The sequence below is a fragment of the Martes martes genome, assembly GCF_963455335.1.
Source record: "Martes martes genome assembly, chromosome: 8".
NCBI lineage: Eukaryota > Metazoa > Chordata > Mammalia > Carnivora > Mustelidae > Martes > Martes martes.
In genome coordinates, this window is record NC_137895.1 from 51,504,820 (window position 1) to 51,522,822 (window position 18,003).

The window sequence follows — 18,003 nt, forward strand, 5'->3', positions numbered from 1 at the left end:
GAGGTCTGTTTTGGACATTGACCTTTTATCAGTTATATCATTTGCAAACATCTCTCATTTAGTAGGTTGCCTTTTCATTTTGTTGCTTCCTTCACTGTGCAAAAGCTTTTTAGTTTCACATGGTCCCACTTGTTTATTTTTGCCTTGTTGCCCTTGCCTGAGGAGACAGGCCCCCAAAAATATTCCTGTTTTCTTGTAAGAGTTTTATGCTTCTGGTTTAAGTCTTTGATCAATTTTGAGCTTATTTTTGTGTATGGTATAAAAAAAAGTACTCCAGTTTCATTCTTTGGCATGTAGCTGTCTACTTCTCCTAGACCATTTATTAAAGAGACTAACTTGGGGCACCTGGGTGACATTGTTGGTTGAGTGTCTGACTCTTGGTTTTGGCTCAGGTGGTGGTCTCAGGATTGTGGGATTGGGCCCCACGTCAGGCTCTGAGCTCAGTGTGGCATCTGCTTGAGAATTTTTTCTTTCCCTCTCCCTCTGTCCCTCCTCTGCTCTTTCTTTCTAAAATAAGTCTTAAAAAAAGACCATCTTGGGGCGCCTGGGTGGCTCAGTGGGTTAAAGCCTCTGCCTTCGGCTCAGGTCATGATCCCAGGGTCCTGGGATCGAGCCCCACATCCGGCTCTCTGCTCAGCAGGGAGCCTGCTTCCTCCTCTCTCTCTCTGCCTGCCTCTCTGCCTACTTGTAATCTCTGTCAAATAAATAAATAAATCTTAAAAAAAAAAAGACCATCTTTTCCTGATTGTATGTTCTTGCCTCCTTTGTCAAATATAAGCATGGGTTTGTTTCTGGACTCTATTCTGTGCCATTGACCTGTATGTCTGTTTTTGTGCCAGTAGGGACTGCATTGAATCGTGGATGCCTTTGAGTAGTATGGACATTTAACAATATTAAGTCTTCTGGTTTTGTGAGTGTGGTATATATTTCCATTTATTTGTGTCATCTTTGATTTCTTTCATCATTGTCTTAACGGTTTTCAGAGTACAGGTCTTTCGCCTGCTTGGTTAAATCATTCCTAAGTACTCTTTTTGCTGCAGTTGTACATGGGATTGCTTTCTTTCTTTCTCTTTCTCATGGTAGATTATTAGTATATTGAAAGACAACCAGTTAATGTATATTAATTTTGTATCTGGCAACTTTATTGAATTCATTTATCCTAATAGTTTCTTGGTGGAGTCTTTATAGAGTTTTCTGTATATAGTATCTTGTTGCCTGCAAATAGTATTTTACTTCTCTTCTAATTTGGACACCTTTTATTTCTTATGCTTGTCTGATGTAACTAGGACTTGCAATCCTATGTTGAATAAAAGTGGCAAAAGTAGGCATCCTGGTCTTGTTCCTGGTCTTAGGAGAAAAGCTTTCAGCTTATCACCATTGACTATGATGTTAGCTGGGGTTTTGTCATACGTGGCCTTTATTATGTTGAATGTTCCCCTAAATACCCACTTTAAGTTTTTATTATAAATGAATGTTGAATCTCATCAAATGCTTTTTCCACATCTACTGAGCTGACCATCTGATTTTTTTTTTTAAGATTTTATTTAGGGAGAGAGGATAAGTAGTGGCGGGGAGGGGCAGAGGGAAGGGGGGACCAGACTCCCTGCTGAGCAAGGAGCCCGATGCAGGACTTGATCCTAGGATCCCAAGATCATGAACTGAGCCAGAGGCGGACACTTAACCAACTGAGCCACCCAGGTGCCCCTGATTTTTCTATTAATGTGGTATATCATATTGATTGACTTGTATCCTTGCATCCATGGAATAAGTCTTACTTGATCATGGCATATGATCTTTTTTAATGTATTGCTTCGTTCAGTGTACTGATATTTTGTTGAGGATTTTTGCATCTGGGTTCATTAAGGATATTGGCCCATAATTTGTGTGTGTGGTATCTTTGTCTGGTTTTGGTATCCAGGTAGTGCCAGCCTTCTAGAATGAGAAATCTGGAAGCATTCCTTCCCTTTGATTTTTGGAATAGTTTGAGAGGGATACATATTAATTCTTCTTTGTTAGAATTCATCTGTGAAGCCTGGTCTTGCACTTTTGCTTGGTGGGAGTTTTTTGATTACTGATTCAGTTTCGTTACTAGTAATAGGTCTGTTTAGATTTCCTGCTTCTTGATTCAGTCTTGGAAAACTGTATGTTCCTAGGGATTTACCCATTTCTTGTAAGTTGTCCCTTTCCGTGTAACTTCTCTTTCACTTCTCATTTTATTTGGTCCCTGTTTTTTTCTTGGTAAGTTGGACTAAACATTTATCAATTTTATCTTTCCAAAGAACCAGGTTTTCTTTAAAGATTTTATTTATTTACTTGATGGAGAGCAAGCAAGAACAAGTAGGCAGAGAGGCAAGCAGAGGGAGAGGGGAAGCAGACTCCCTGCTCAGCAGGGAGCCCAACTCAGGGATTCAGTCCCAGCACCCTGAGATCATGACCTGAGCCGAAGGCAGACACTTAACCAATTGAGCCATTAGGTGCCCCAAAGAACCAGCTTTTAGTTTTGCTGATCTTTTCTGTTGTTTTTTAGTCTCAGTTTCATTTATTTGTGCTCTGATCTTTTTATTTCCTTTAGTCTACTAACTTTGGGCTTTGTTCGTTCTTTAGTTTCTTTATAAAAGTGTAAGGTTAATTGAGATTTTTCTAGATTCTTGAGGTGGGCCTGTATCACTATAAACTTCCCTCTTTTTTTCTTTTTTAAAGATTTTATTTATTTGAGAGAGCAAGCAGTGGGTGGGGGAAGTAGACTCCCTGCGGAACAAGGAACCTGATGCAGGGCTCCATCCCATGACCCAGGGACCATGACCTGAGCCAAAGGCAGACACATAACTGACTGAACCACCTAGATGCCTCTGAACTTCCCTTAAAATTGTTTTTGCTGTGTCTTCTACGTTTTGAACTGTTGTGCTTCAATTTGCATTTGTGTCGGGTGTTTTTTTTCTCTTATTTCTTTGTTGACCCGTTGGTTGTTTAATAGCATGTTGCTCTTAGCCTGCATGTGTGTTTCTTCCAGTTTTCATTTTATTAATTTTTTTTTAAGGTTTTTGTCTTGGTTCTTTTCTTTGGAACATATTGTCTCATTTTTCCTCTCAGTTTAAATATATTTGTTTCTGCGTATTAAGTAGATCATTTACATCTCCTGGTATTAAAGAAGTGGCTTTATGCCAAAGGCATCATAGGGGACCCATTAGTGCCAACTCCCCAGGTCACCGAAGCCATGTGCCCCGGGGATGTCCATGTGGGGTGTGCACACCCTCCTGTCCTGGCTGGGTTGTGGTTGGTATGGACTCCCCGGCGTGCGGGGCAGTTCTTTGGTGCGGCGGCTGCAGTAGCTGTGGACAGGGCAGCCTTCCGGTGCTGCTCGCTGTGGAAGTCCAGCTGCAGCTGTTGCAGGAATGCTCATGTGCAGAGCTGCTCCCCCCCACCCTCGCCGCAGGTGCATTCATGGCCAGGAAGGGGAGGAGGGGGGTTGTGCAGTGCCAGGCAAAGCCTCCCACTGTGTGTGGCACAGCAAGAGGTCACTTGGGAAGGTTCTGGTGCTGTCTGAGCTGTGTGCCAGGTGTGCCAGGGTCAAGTGTGTTTCCTAACTGAGGGATCTGGTCTGCTTGTCCCCATTAAGGCCCATTTTAACTCTGGACTGTTTTTAGTAAGATTTTGCCACTTTTGTAGATACTTCTAACTTCAGGAACCATAGTTTTTAGATACAAAGTATACAAGTACTTGATTGTGCCAGTACACTAGACTTTTAATTAGCTAAAGACTTTGGATTTCTCAGAGCCAATCTAAATATCTAAAAGGGATGTGCCACTGGGTTGGGGGTTGGTGTTTTACCGTGTACCTTTGTTGCATAGAAATTTTCTTGAAGTTGGTGGGTAACCGAATGTCCATGTAACCAATCCCATGACCAGTTTCCTATCATAGGAGTCGTCTTAGGGATGACAGACACTGTGAGATACTCATGTCCACCAATTTTTGTGGTTTTTTGGCTTCCAAAATCCTCATTAGCAATAGCTTTTATGTACATAAAAGATGATAAATAAGTATGTGCCTTTCTCTGCTCAGCAGGAAGCCTGCTTCCTCCTTTCTCTGCCTGCCTCTCTGCCTACTTGTGATCTCTGTCAAAAAAAAAAAAAGTATGTGCCTTAACATACTAGTAGTAACTAAGAAAGGTTTACTGGGGACTGGCCAAGAGAAGGCTGTGTGTACCACCAGCAATTCCCAGCATGGACTAAACCAGCAAATTCCAGCAAATAGGGACTTTGGACTGGAAAGAGGTTCCAAATAACTGGGAAATGCAAATTGAACCAAGGGCTGGGGACCTGGGTTCTGAATGGAACATTCTGCCAGCTGAAGGTGACTAAGCTCTGGACTGGAAAGCCAGTTAGACTAGGGTCACAACTTGGAACCTCAGAAATGGTGAAAGGACCATGAACTCAAAAATGGGTTTGTGAGGGGGCAAGGAGGTACCTTGGTTGAGCATCTGATTCTTGATCTCAGCTTGGGTCTTTTTTTTTTTTTTTTAAGATTTTTATTTATTTATTTGACAGACAGAGATCACAAGTCGGCAGAGAGGCAGGCAGAGAGAGAAGAGGAAGCAGGCTATCTGCTGAGCAGAGAGCCCGATGCGGGGCTCGATCCCAGGACCCTGGGACCATGACCTGAACCAAAGGCAGAAGCTTTAACCCACTGAGCTACCCAGGCGCCCCTCAGCTTGGGTCTTGATCTAGGGTTGTGAGTTCAAGCCTCAACTCCTTGCCCAGCATGGAGCCTACTTTAAAAAAAAAAAAAAATAGGTTTGCAAGTATCATTCCAAGGGTTCTTATTGTCCCAGAGTGTTGTCAGAGGTTTAGCTCCTGGCACTGCTATCTGATCTGTTAAAAATCTATTCAGTGATTCATGAATCAGGCAGCAGCTCATCTAAGATAGAAGGTAGCCGCTGTAGAGCTGTAGAAAAGGGAAAGTTTAAGGTGGAAAGGGGGTGGATATGGAAATTATTAACAAAGAATGCATTGTTTCAGGTAAGGTCACCCTCCCGAGGGGAACAGGAAGGTCTGTGGGGCAGAGTACCTCATTAGTGCTAACCAAGTAATTCCAAGTTGACTGGTGAAGTTATGTTCCTGGAGGATTGCAACTGCAACTAGCTTAGGTGTTAAGTCTTGGTTTGTTGATGTGGGGTTTAGTACAAGTGACTCCATTTGGGGCCTGCTGTCTCCTTTTTAACACCACAAACCAGACTGCGATTAGGAAGCCTGCAGACCATTTTCGGAGCGCATTCTAACCTGGTCTCCCCATCCCCCATCTCTTGACTCCATCTCTAGATTCTGCTTACTAGGATGACTTTTCTAAAGCACAGCCTTGATTGTGTTCTAATTACCACCCTCTCGCTCCATTCCTTATCTAAAAGCTGGATTTCGGGAAACCGTGCTCATATTGTTCTTTTGATCCAGAACTTCCTTTCACTACTTTAACCTTATTCCTTACACCATTTGTGTTCCTGTCTTAAACTCTCCCATTTCAAACACTGTTGCTTCTTTCCTGTCACTCCACTAATGCGGAGTGAAGATTAAGTGAGTTCCTGTATGTATGGTATCTTCATTCCAACCAAGAACTTAGAACCTGTTATATTCCTTAGCACACTAGCCGTTTTTAATATTTAATTTTTAGCCTTGTGTGTATTTGGCTATAAATTTCCTCATCAGATAGGTTTAGAAGAATTTTTTTAATGTTTTATTTATTTTAGAGGGAACACATGTTGGGAGGGGGGCAGAGCAAAGGAGAGGAACCCAAGTGTACTCCACGCTGAACACCCAAGTGGTCTCCACGCTGAACACGAACCCAATACAGGGTTTGATCCCACGACTCCACGATCAGACCTGAGTTGGACACTTGGCCAAGTGCCCCAGCCAGGTGCCCCTAGAAGAATTCTTAAGAGTTTATAGTTTCCATTCCCAGCCTGCTTCACAGAGGTATTAATGCTCAAAGCATTTTCTATCATCTGTAAGTGCTCTGAAATACCAAACATGATAGAAGCCTTCATCTGCATCAGGTTTTCCCATTCTCTGCAGCTACTGAATGAATAATCCAATTCATTTTGACCCGCCGCTCCCCTTTAGCAGAATAGAACTCTGTGATCCTAATCACAGTCTATACGCCTCACAGAAACCGCTTCTGCTCTTTCTTCCAGAAAGGTGCCAGCAATCTGACTTGGCGATCAGATGTCTTGGTGGAGTATCAAGGAGAAGGCCGTAATGTCACCGACCCAACCTGTCCTTTGCTGAGTCCTGGAGTATCTGTGAGTAGCAGCTTGAGTTGTCTTAGACAGTTTTCTTACCAGTAGCACAGCAAGGCATTGGCTTAGATGTGTCAAGTATTAAAACCCTTAATCTGAGTCTTGGTCCTCTGTCACTTAACTAGAAATTAGTAGACCAGTCAAATTTAGTAATCCTGAAAATGATGTTTCTGTCCTATTGTCAGAATGTGCACCTTGAATTCTTCAATTTCCTAACCAGCCACATGTATCTACCCATATTCTTTTTCATTCCCCTTCTTGGTTTCCTCCCCTTCCCAATAGTGGTACCATCGTTTATGGGGGAGGTTAGCAGCAGCCCTCAGAAAAGATACTGTGTCACCACAGTTATATGTAACTGCCATCCTAAGTGTCTTGCTTGGTGGCATCCAGGCTGGTCATGAAGGTGGTGGGAGCAATGTTGGCCTCACTTTGGATGATGCGAAATAGGAAAGTCAACTCCAGAGAGAAGCCCAATACCAAAGTGTAAGGAAGTCGGTAAGGACGACATGAAGACATAAGTTACCTGCAGCTGATTCCACAAAGCTAACCTGAGCCTTTTTCTCCAACCTGTTAAGATGACAGTTCCTAACAGACCTTAGACGTGACTCCTGGGAGATTGATTTCATCTCCTTAGCATCTATCCCGTCCATTTTCTAGTTGTTCACTACAACACATTCTTGTCATGAGATTAGCAGACGGTGATGCCAAGAGTCTGTAAGCAGAACTACCACAAACAGCCTTAATCAAGTGAGCCACAAGTAAGGAACAAAGCCCCACATCTACCTTTGATTTACTTCTCTGTGGAAAGTTCCCTAATTTCTATCCAGTGGTGGGTCTGGCTTGAGCCAACTTGGTTGCCCCTGTAGGCAGGTGGTATTTGTTACTACAGAACTCTCCTGATCTAACTTTCTGAATATCCCTACAGCAATGTTTCCCAGACTGTGTCTGTGAAGATGCTTACAATAACACCTACGCCTGTGTGAGGACCCTGTCGGCGCAGTGGAATTTACAGTATTGTGAGTTCGATGACCAGGAGGTAAGAAGGCCCTGTCTCCCCCATCCCCTTGCGTCCTATTGCCGATGCACTGCTGGCTGGTTGAGGTAGCAGAAGAATAACAATTCCAAGGCTGTTTCCTAAGGAAGATAGGTTTCTTATCTGTACTTCTACTGAGGCTTCCTTCAGTTCAGAAAATAGAGGGGTGCTTGGGAGGCTCGGTCAGTTAAGTGTGTGACTCTTGTTTTGGCCCAGGTCGCATCTCAGGGTCCTGAGACTGGGCCCCACACTCAGCACAGAGTCTGCTTGTAACTTTCTCTCCCTCCTCCTCTGCCCTCCCCCAACTCACGTGTGCTTGCTCGCTCTCTCTCTAAACTTTAAAAAAAAAAAAACAAAAACAAAAAAAACACAGAATTCCACAAAGCCATACTGCATTTCTCTAACTGTGCCCCTTCTGGATGGGATCTTCTGCACTCCTGGCACCACTCACTCACACTTTAAAGGCACCGTCCACTTGTTCAGATCGCTGCATGCCTGCTCTGTTTGCTTCCCTGCTAGTTTGGGGCCACAGTAAGACACCTCAACTTCTATGGAGGTAAAAGGAGTTGGGACATTTGCCAGAAGGCTTACTAACAACCAGCTTGTTCAGAAACTTCGGTCCCCACAATAGCCCAGCCTGGAGCTGCTCAGATAGATGAGCAGTGGACAATCAAAAGCAAAACCAGAGGCGCCATCCTTGTGAGAAGGTGGCTTTTAGCACCCAGAGACCAGTATGGACTGTCTAAGGACCTCCCGCCCTGCAGTCCTTCATGCTTTCACACTGTTATCAGCACGTGCCCATCTGGCATCCCACATCTTGCCCGGTGGAGCCGACACTCACTGTGTTTCTTGGAAAAGGACTTGCTCACCACTCGTTTGTGGGTCAGAAGCACTTTGGACAGCAGGCAGAAGAGCATCATTCAGAATCGGTTCTTGTTCCTCCTTCCCCGTGATGTTTACCTGTCATCTTCCTATCCTGTCCCTTGGAGAATAAAGTACAGAGTTGGGGGGAGGGGAGATAATAGTGATATTAGATCTGTCTAGTGTCAGAAATAATGGGATTGTGTCCTTTCCCAATTGGTGTCGGACATCCAAAACTGCTTTTTAAAACAGGAAACTATAGCATCTGTACAACACAGGCTAGAGTACTTTCATATTTATTCTCATTTGAGTCTTAACAATTCTAACACAAAAATAAACCTTCAAATGTCAAATCTCACTTCTATAACAATATTAGCACTGAGTCGACTTTCTGAGACCTTGCTATTTGAGGGTCTTGCATTCTTTTCTCTGCTTTTATTATGAAAGATAGTAAATTTGTCTTCTTGTCTCTGCTGAAAAGCACAGGGTGTGCTGGAGGCCCGTTTCCAGCACGTGGGCCATGAACCTGAAGTTCCTTAACCCCAAGAACATGCTCTGTGGTCTTGCGTTTATCCTCGGGCTCTCTGAGGACGTGAAGACCAGATGGTGTTCTCCTGGGCACAGCATTGTCCACCTCATCCCTTCCCATTTAGAAATCACGCACACAGGGAGTACTTCAACTATAATGCTTGCTCTCAACCTCCTTCCCCCATCTTTTCATTCTTGTAGGTATTTGTAGAAGTGTATAACCTGACTGCAGATCCAGACCAAATCACGAACATTGCTAAAAGTATAGACCCAGAGCTTTTAGGAAAAATGAACTACCGGCTAATGATGTTACAGTCCTGTTCTGGACCAACCTGTCGCACTCCAGGAGTGTTTGACCCTGGGTAAGTTTCCACTGTCTTCGATGGCTTTGACAAGTTGTCTATAGCAATCATGCCATTCTTGAAGCCAGGGGCAGCCTGAGGGGTCCTTTTGGCTCTGAGCTGTTTCTCATTATTCTCCTTTGTAGTAGGAATACTGCATCTTCGTGCATTCACCTCCTGTGCTGAGAAAATAAGCTCTTTGAAACTTCTGCTCTCCGGTGCCAGTTGCTGCTTTAGCTGGAGGCCTAGCCCTGCTCCCTGCTACATGGGACTCTCCTCCCTCCCCTTCCTCGTGTGATTCTTGCATTGGTACCAACTTGATTGCACTGGTGACAGCTGGGGTTTCTTCAAAGTAAGCCGACCAAGTGCTGCCCTGTTCCCTAGCACTTCCAAGAGGATAAGCCTTCATTTCACTTCTCAGAAACCCCAATTGGAGAAACTTAAATGCTTGCCAGTAAATTTAATATGCTAAACACACAAAATGAATTAGAAGGTATAGACTCTGAAATGCTGAAATGCGTTAAGACCACATAGTATATGGAGGGAGAAAAGATTTTTATCACCTACTAAGCCAGCCCTCATCCTCCCACTCATTACTCTGAAATAACTTCTCTCCAATGACACTGGGTCTCAGCACACCATGAATTTGAGCTGCCTATAGCAAGAAACTTGGCATTTTATGCTTGAAGACTGTGAACTCTATAAAGTTGAATTTTCACCAGAAAAGGATTTAGTTATTTTGATTGATGTCCTGAGCTGATGGAAAATAGTAACCTAAGTAGTAACTCAATTATTTAGGTTTGTGTGAGCTGTCTTCAGTAATATATGTGATGAGCAGAGAAACTGGATTATAGATGGTTTTATTAAAGAAATGTAGGGGCACCTGGGAGGCTCTGTTCAGCATCCAACTCTTCATTTCAGCTTAGGTCATGATCTCAGGCTCATGGAATCGAGCCCTGCATCAGGCTCTGAACTCAGCTAACAAGAATCTGCTTAAGAGTCTCTCCCCTCCATTTCTCCCTGCTCCTGTTCTCTCTCTAAAAAGAATCTTTAAAAAACCCAAAAAATCCCACTTTTCCTAAATGCTGCATGTAGAGCCAGAGAGAGACATGGAGGCCAGCAAACAAACTAGGTAACAATATAAAAAGACAATATTTATCGTAATTTTATATCACTTAAGCCTTCTTTTATATGGATAACCCTGTTAATGCAGCCATCAGTCAAGCATTCTGACTGCCCAACTTGGAGCTTTTCTCCAGGTGAGTGAGATGCAGCCTCACTTAGGCCATTCCTTGAGGTAGGAAATTCATTCTCTAAAGTACAAGACACAAGACTTCTGGTTGACACATGATGATTCTGTGGTTTCCAGCAGCTGCTTTGCTCAGAATGTTTTATCAAATAAAATTAGATGTCTAGAGCAGTCTCTGGATGACTCTTGGAACTTAAATCCATCCTCTAATTAAATCTCAAATGGAGACTGAGCATCAGGCCTGAAGTGTTAGGACTGAAGATAGAATGTCCAAGCAGCTGCGCTGAGCCCTCGGGTAAATTTGCCCAAGCGTCGTCGCCATTACAGCTGACAGAGCAAGACCTGATTCCCAGGCAAGCTTTGTTGGTTGTAACTATAATTTCATTGTCTTGCTCACGTTCTACGAAGCTTATAACCGAGACAGTAGATGCCGGCTTTCCTCGTGTTAGCCTCAGCTATTTCACCCACCTGGTTGCTTTTGAATTCCTTAGCAGTAGCTTATTCTTTGCCACCACCCACCTAGGCCTGTGAAATCCTCTGAAAATGGTCAGCAGACTAGATCCTACAGGCCCAATCCAGCCACCACCCTTTGAAAATAGCCACATTCATTCATTTACATACAGCAACAAAGTTGAGTCGTTGGGACAGAGAGGGTATGGCTCACCCTTGTTCTCAAATAATGCTGGTTGAGTTTATCCCAAAAAATTGCAGGTAGAAGTAAAATACAGTGTTATGTAGACTACACATGTAAATTGTCTTTCCAGCTATCTGTTTTAATTTTACCAGCGAAGGAAAAGAGTAAAAGCTGAATGGTAGATATTTCACAGGAATTGAAATGCCTTACTATTTTAGTGGTAGCCATAGGTTAATGACCTACCTCAGTTCATAATGAGCCAGATGGAAACTACTTGTGTCTGAGGTGCACACCTGTGCTCTTACCTGTCATTCTGTCTGAACAGTGAATGGAAGGGCTTTGAAGCGGCTGCTGGGGCTCCAGCAAGGGCTAGACTGCCATTTGGCTGCTTTAAACCCTCAGGATGCCTCCAAACTGCCCCCAAAAAGAGGAAAACAAAACAAAACCTACCTCAAATCGTGCCACCTCCTAATGCCTCTCAAGAATAACCTTGTTTTTCTCCTCTTTGCTTTTCACTACATTGTTTTTGTGCTTGCTTCCTTGTGCAGGAAATGCTCTTAATTATTCAGCGCTTCTGTTTTGTACTACAGACTTTGCTGCTGGATTCCTTTCTAGTGATTTAATGGTTCCTTTGATCTTCCTTCCTGCCATCCTTTCCACTGAACGTTCTGACTGAATACTCAGTGGCTTAACTCGGGTTAATGTGACATCCTTTTTCTCCCCCTCCCCAGATACAGGTTTGACCCTCGTCTCATGTTCAACAATCATGGCAGTGTCAGGACTCGAAGGTTTTCAAAACCTCCTCTGTAGCAACCTCTGCACTGGGTCCCCGCACGCCTCTGTCTGAAGAAGTGATTGTAGTAGGTATCTGTAGCTAGTCCGCAAGACCGCGCCTGGAAGACTTTCTGGACTGGCTCTAGGTCCCGTCTGAAAAGGCAACCCAGTCAGCTGACCACCTTGTGCAATGTGTTAAACTGTGAACTCTGCCCCTCCGTCAGGGATGGCTGGCCCTGATCCCTCGTTCACCTAATCACAAATGCTCCCTTTCCTGGGGTTCCAGTTCCTGATGATTCCCCGTGTGGTCAGAGTCTGGATCTGTAAGTCCATTCAGATAAACGGCGGTCCTTGGGGGGGGGGGGGTGTATTTTACAGCTCAACCACTTCACTCTCACAAATACCAACATCACACGCCTTGAATAACCATCAGAGCAAAAAGTACCACCGTTGTCAGATTAGTGGAAATACACTGTTTATAATATCCACATCACAGTGTGATAAGGTCACAAATTCCAAACCTGTCTGTCAACCAAGCACTGTTTTCTGTTGTTGGGTTTTTCTTGTTTTCGTTTCTTTTGCATTCTGGGCTGGTGCTACACTGAAAGAGAACAGTAAGTTTTCAGTAAAGGCTAATTCCAGGTAGTTCTAAAAGGTGACAGCCATCTCCTTCCTGGGGGCCGCTCACCACATGCTAACCACAAGAGGGAACGTCTCTTCTCTTGATTATTACCCCTCTGAGATCTGAACAGCAACGTGGCTTAGGAATCTCAGCAGAGAGAAAGAACTTCTACGGGCTGGTGAAGGTTGCACTTTGAGGGCCTCTGCAGCTGGGCTCCCGGCTTGAGGGGGGGAGGGCTGCAGCTGGGGCGGTGTAAGTGCCTGTGTGGCAGGGAGCCTGCGTTTGGGTTTTGACTCCGCATTTTGTGGACACTCTGTTCCTCCAGTACAGGTGACGCAGAGTTCCAGCTTGCTTCACACTACTCTCTTCCCTTGTAGAGAAGTTCTGCCTGAGGGTTTGGAGTCTCGCATAGTTTCGGCCTCATTCACTGTTCCCCTGTCAAAAGCAGACCTTGGGGAAGTTTCCTGACTGTACAGAACACCTACATTAGTAGGTTTCTGGGCTCCAAGACCAATCTGGTTTCTATTGGTTTCTTCACAAGAAAGCTAATCTGTGGTTGGAACAGCAGGGAGAGGAGGAAGAGAGCTGTGGTTTATAACCTGTTCAACTCAGGCAATAGTGATTTTAGCTTTATTTAAGGTCTTAGGTCGAGCTTTAAGCACTTTGTAAGACATGGCTGTAAGCAACTTCTCTATCAGAACTCCAGATCCGGAGCCATGCTGGGTTAATAGCCTTTGGGTTGTTCCTTTACCTCATGCAATCCCAGTAACTGTGGTGGTATTTAGAGGTGAAATTGGCAAGTAAAATGAACACCTCTGCTGTGAATGTTTTAGGGGAAGAAATTCTAAATATTTTGTGATTAAAAGCAAACTACAATGTTAAATATGGGTATCAGCTTTACTCTACACTTTGATTCTTAACATTAATCAGTCAACTTCTACCTTACTGAAAGTTGACCATAGTTATTCCCGAATAAAAAGAAACCAACTCTTACCAGGTCTTATATTGTGATGTCCTATTATTCAGTTTTCTGATTCTGGTTCCTGAGAGCAGATAAAGTCATAAGAGTGACCCAAGTCCACTGCCCACAGGAACCTGGCCACACTGCTCTGAACACTCAGCGGACCGTGTTCGGGTGGTGGGATGGGATGCCAGCTCTGTGTACCTCCTGTATTTGGTACATTTCTTACTAACTTGGGAATGGCCTATAATCTGACTTTTTCTTAGACTGGCTTCATTCTGGATCTGTACTAAAATCATCTCTCAAATTCATAGCCTAGCAGACTACAAAATGCACTGAACTTTACAGAATGTATGTACAAGGAACACATTGCAAGAGGCTTGGCTTCTTTCTCTCCTAATTGTATGAATTTGGATTTTGATTATTTTCTCTTTTACGAAGGCCACATCTGGACTGGTTGGTGTCCTTCAGAGGAGAAAATTGTGTAACCATTAAGAGTGACCGAAGGCCACAGGAATGAACAGAGATTTTTGCCTTATAAGATTCCCTATTAAAAGCTTCCCCTCAAATATCCAGTGGAGAACCCCTTTTGAGCATCTTTGAATTTGACCAACAGTACTGTTGTAAAATACGTTTTAATTCACAATACTAAGGGTTTGTACAAAATACTGACCATAACCGTGGAAGTGTTATACCTTGATCTGTGAGAAATATTCTTAAATTTATTTTTGGTGTCTAAGAATTAGTGCTTTAACAAAAGAAGATAGACTGTTACAGGGTCCTTATTAAGGTACATCAAAGGATATTTCCACCATTGATCTACCAATGAATTAGATGGAGTATTTGGGTTCTTTACTTTGACCACTTAGGTCCCATGATCTCTGTGAATTCCTGTGTTTGTGTCATCTGTTCCTAAAAGTTACTCTGCCCTGGCTTTGTGTCATCTCAGTCACCTGACTTAGAAAGTGCCCTTCAAAAGACCCTGTTCACTGCTGCACTTTTCAACAAATTAAAATTTATTTCTGTTCTAGTGGGAATGTGTCCTTTGTTTCAGTCCACAAGTAGTCATTCTGACAAGATGCCGGTTAATCTTTGTCGCTCACCTAAGACTGGAGAACAGGCCTTTCCTCCTTGGGTGCTGTAGTCTCTACCTGGAAAGCTCTTCTGTAATAGCCTTGAATGAGCACCATGGAGAAAAATGATAAATCTTTATGCATTTACCACTTTGCAGGAAAAGTCTTATCCTGGCAGACTTTAAATTAGGTACAAGTAAGCTTAACTTCCAAGGTGCTTTGATGTCCATTGATGTGATGTAGTGCCCTAAACAAAGGACTTAAGATGGGGGCTGACAGACTTGTTCTTCAAGGGATGTCTCTATCACAATTACTTACCCCTGCTGTTGGAACACAGTACTTAGTATGAGTAGTTATGTTTGGTAAATTTTACTTACCAAACAGGCCAGGATTTGCCAATCCCTGACCTAAGAGGTTGCCTCCTATCTTACAAATTATGAAATCCAAGTAGAAAAACAAGATGTTCGAAGACAACCATAAAGTTGCCAGATCACTTTCAATTTGAGGGGTGCCTGGGTGGCTCAATGGGTTAAGCCTCTGCCTTCAGCTCAGGGTCCTGGGATCAAGCCCCGCGTCGGGTTCTCTGTTCAGCAGGGAGCCTGCTTCCCCCTCTCTCTGCCTGCCTCTCTGCCTACTTGTGATCTCTGCGTGTCAAATAAAATCTTTAAAAAATAGGGGCGCCTGGGTGGCTCAGCTCAGTGGGTTAAAGCCTCTGCCTTCAGCTCAGGTCATGATCCCAGGGTCCCAGGATCGAGCCCCGCATCAGGCTCTCTGCTCAGCTGGGAGCCTGCTTCCTCCTCTCTCTGTCTTTGCCTGCCTCTCAGCCTACTTGTGATCTCTCTTTCTGTCAAATAAATAAATCTTTTAATTAATTAACTAATTGAGGGGCACCTGGCTGGCTCAGTGGGTAGAGCATGTGGCTCTTGATCTTGGGGTCATGAGTTCAAGCCCCACATGGGGTAGAGAGATTACTTAAAATCTTTTTTTTTTTTTTAGAATCTTTTTTTTTTTTTTAAAGATTTTGTTTATTTATTTATTTGACAGAGAGGGATCACAAGTAGGCAGAGAGGCAGGCAGAGAGAGAGAGAGAGGGAAGCAGGCTCCCTGCCGAGCAGAGAGCCCGATGCGGGACTCGATCCCAGGACCCCTGAGATCATGACCTGAGCCGAAGGCAGGGGCTTAACCCACTGAGCCACCCAGGCGCCCACTTAAAATCTTTTTTAGAAGTGCCCAAACAGAAGTGTATTTCTATTATTTCCCTAATGCTTAGGTAAATTCCAAAAAAGTAACTTGAGTGTATCACAAGGTGAATCCAACGAAAAAGAACATTTCTTTGTATAGACAAAGTAAGGCCAAGTATAGTCTCTACCAGATCGATCTTCTAAGATTTTTCATTTAAGTAATTTCTCCACCCAACGTGGGACTCGAACTCACAACCCCAGGATCCGGCGTTGGATGCGATCTACCTACTGAGGTAGCCCGGTGCTCCATCCCTTTTTCTGCCCTATCCCACCTATTCCCACTGAGACTGTACACTGCCCTGTAGAATCAAATCCCCTATAGAACTTGGTCTTTGTTTCTTCTTTCTGTACTAGCAAGGGGCTTGAAAGGCTGGACATGTACTTACCCTGAAGTGTGTTGTGGGAAGAGCAGACAACCAGAGAACCTCAAGTCCCCAAGCTGGAAGCCCTGTGCTGAGACCTCTATGGATGGCCTAGGAATTCCCACAGAAGACAAGATTTAGATGTGGGACATGGGAGCCTACTCCTGGACTGTCATAGAGGAGATAGTAAACTATTCTAATACTGGGTCTTCCAGAGGAGACTTCCATGACCACCTTGTGCCCAGGAAAACTGAGATCCATAAATACTCCCTTGACCTAGGGAGCCTGGGTGGCTTGAGTCAGTTAAGCATCCGACTTTTGATTTCAGCTCAGGTCATGGTCTTGGGGTCGTGAGATCGAGCCCCGCATCAGGCTCCAAACTACACAGGGAGTCTGCGTGAGATCCATTCCCTCTCCGTCCGCTCCTCCCCTTGCTCATGGATGCACATACACTCTCTCTCCCCTTCTAAAATAATCTTAAGTATATTCTCTTAATCTGCAGGTCTGACTGGTGCTGATAGGATGGAGAGATTCAGAGGATGCCTGTAATTAGTATTTTTTGTGAAAGAAGACCTCTGCAGAATAGGTTTTTTTCCTTCAGCTGAATTTATCCAAGCTCACAAAGCCCATCTTTCTGTTAAACTCTGTTGTCGCTGATCTAAGAAGGATTTTTCCCTCCTCCATTATCCATACACATGCCTACACTACCAGGCAGTGAGCATAGTTAGGAAATGAATTACTCTGTTTCTGACATCTAGGACAGTATATAGATTAAAAAGAGAAAAACTTCCAAACAAGAATACTCTTATCTAGCAAAGTTACTCAGATTTGAAGGAGAGTTTCCCAGACAAGCAAAAGCTAAAGGAGTTCATCACTACTAAACTGCCCTTACAAAAAATGTGAAAGGGCCTTTTTTAAGCCAAAAAGGGTGCTAATTAGTCACAAGATATTTGAAAATATAAATCTAACCAGTAAAGGCATATATATACTAAAGGTCATGGATTAATCTCAAAGGTAGTATAAGATCAAAAGACAAGTATAATAATTAAGGGCTACACAAGATAAAAGTTGTAAAATGTGACATAAAGAACATTAAGGGGGGATAGTAAAAATGTGTTCAAACTTAAGTTATCCACTTAGACTGGTAGAAATAGAAGTTATCTCTAAGCCTCATAGTAACCACCATACAAAAGCCAGTAGTAGATACAGAAAAGTCCCCAAACTACAAAAGGAAGAAACCAAGAAACAGGAGCTGTAAAATAGCCAGAAAATAATTAACAAATGGCAGTAAAAATAATAAATTTAAAATGTCAAAATGGCAGTAAGTACATATGTATCAATGCTTCAATGTAAACAAGCTGGGACACCTGGGTGGCTCAGTCAGTTGAACGTCCAACTCGATCTCACCTCAGGTCTTGATCACAGGGTCGTCAGTTCAGCCCCATGTTGAACCCCCATATCCGGCGTGGAATCCACTTTAAAAAAAGTAAAAGACCTAAGTTCTCTGATCACAAAAAACACAAGACCATGCACATGCTGCCGACAAGGGACTCACTTCAGCTGTAAGGATACACACAACTGAAGTGGCTAAAAAATTTCGATATTCCATGGAAAGGAGCCAAAAGAAATCAGGGCAGCAGCTACATACAGACAAAACGGACTGTAAAACAAAGGCTAATAAAGCTGGACAGGGGTGTCTGGGTGGCTCAATGGGTTAAAACCTCTGCCTTCAGCTCAGGGCATGATCCCAGGGTCCTGGGATCGAGCCCCGCATCGGGCTCTCTGGTCAGCAGGGAGCCTGCTTCCCCCTCTCTGTGCCTGCCTATCTGCCTACTTGTGATCTCTCTCTCTCTGTCAAATAAATAAATCTAAACAAACAAAAAAAGCAGGATATTACATAATGGTAAAGGGGTCAATCCAACAAGAGGATATGTTTCTAAACATTCCTGTAGTATCTATGCACCCAACATAGGAGCATCTAAATATGTAAAGCAAATACTAACGGACTGCAAGAAAAGGGGGTGGGTGGGAGGACTTG

General features: G+C 43.6%; 1 protein-coding gene across 1 annotated transcript in view; it reads left to right on the top strand.

The window, feature by feature from the left end:
• GNS (glucosamine (N-acetyl)-6-sulfatase) overlaps positions 1-14,319 on the top strand; it is a 56,663-nt gene extending 42,344 nt beyond the window's left edge. Inside the window, exons 11-14 of the mRNA XM_080811290.1 lie at positions 6,182-6,289; positions 7,212-7,322; positions 8,910-9,070; positions 11,664-14,319. Of these exons, the coding sequence (XP_080667416.1) occupies positions 6,182-6,289; positions 7,212-7,322; positions 8,910-9,070; positions 11,664-11,742 (459 nt within the window). The 3' untranslated portion in view covers positions 11,743-14,319. The remainder of the gene's footprint in view (positions 1-6,181; positions 6,290-7,211; positions 7,323-8,909; positions 9,071-11,663) is intronic.
• Positions 14,320-18,003: the final 3,684 nt, after the last annotated feature.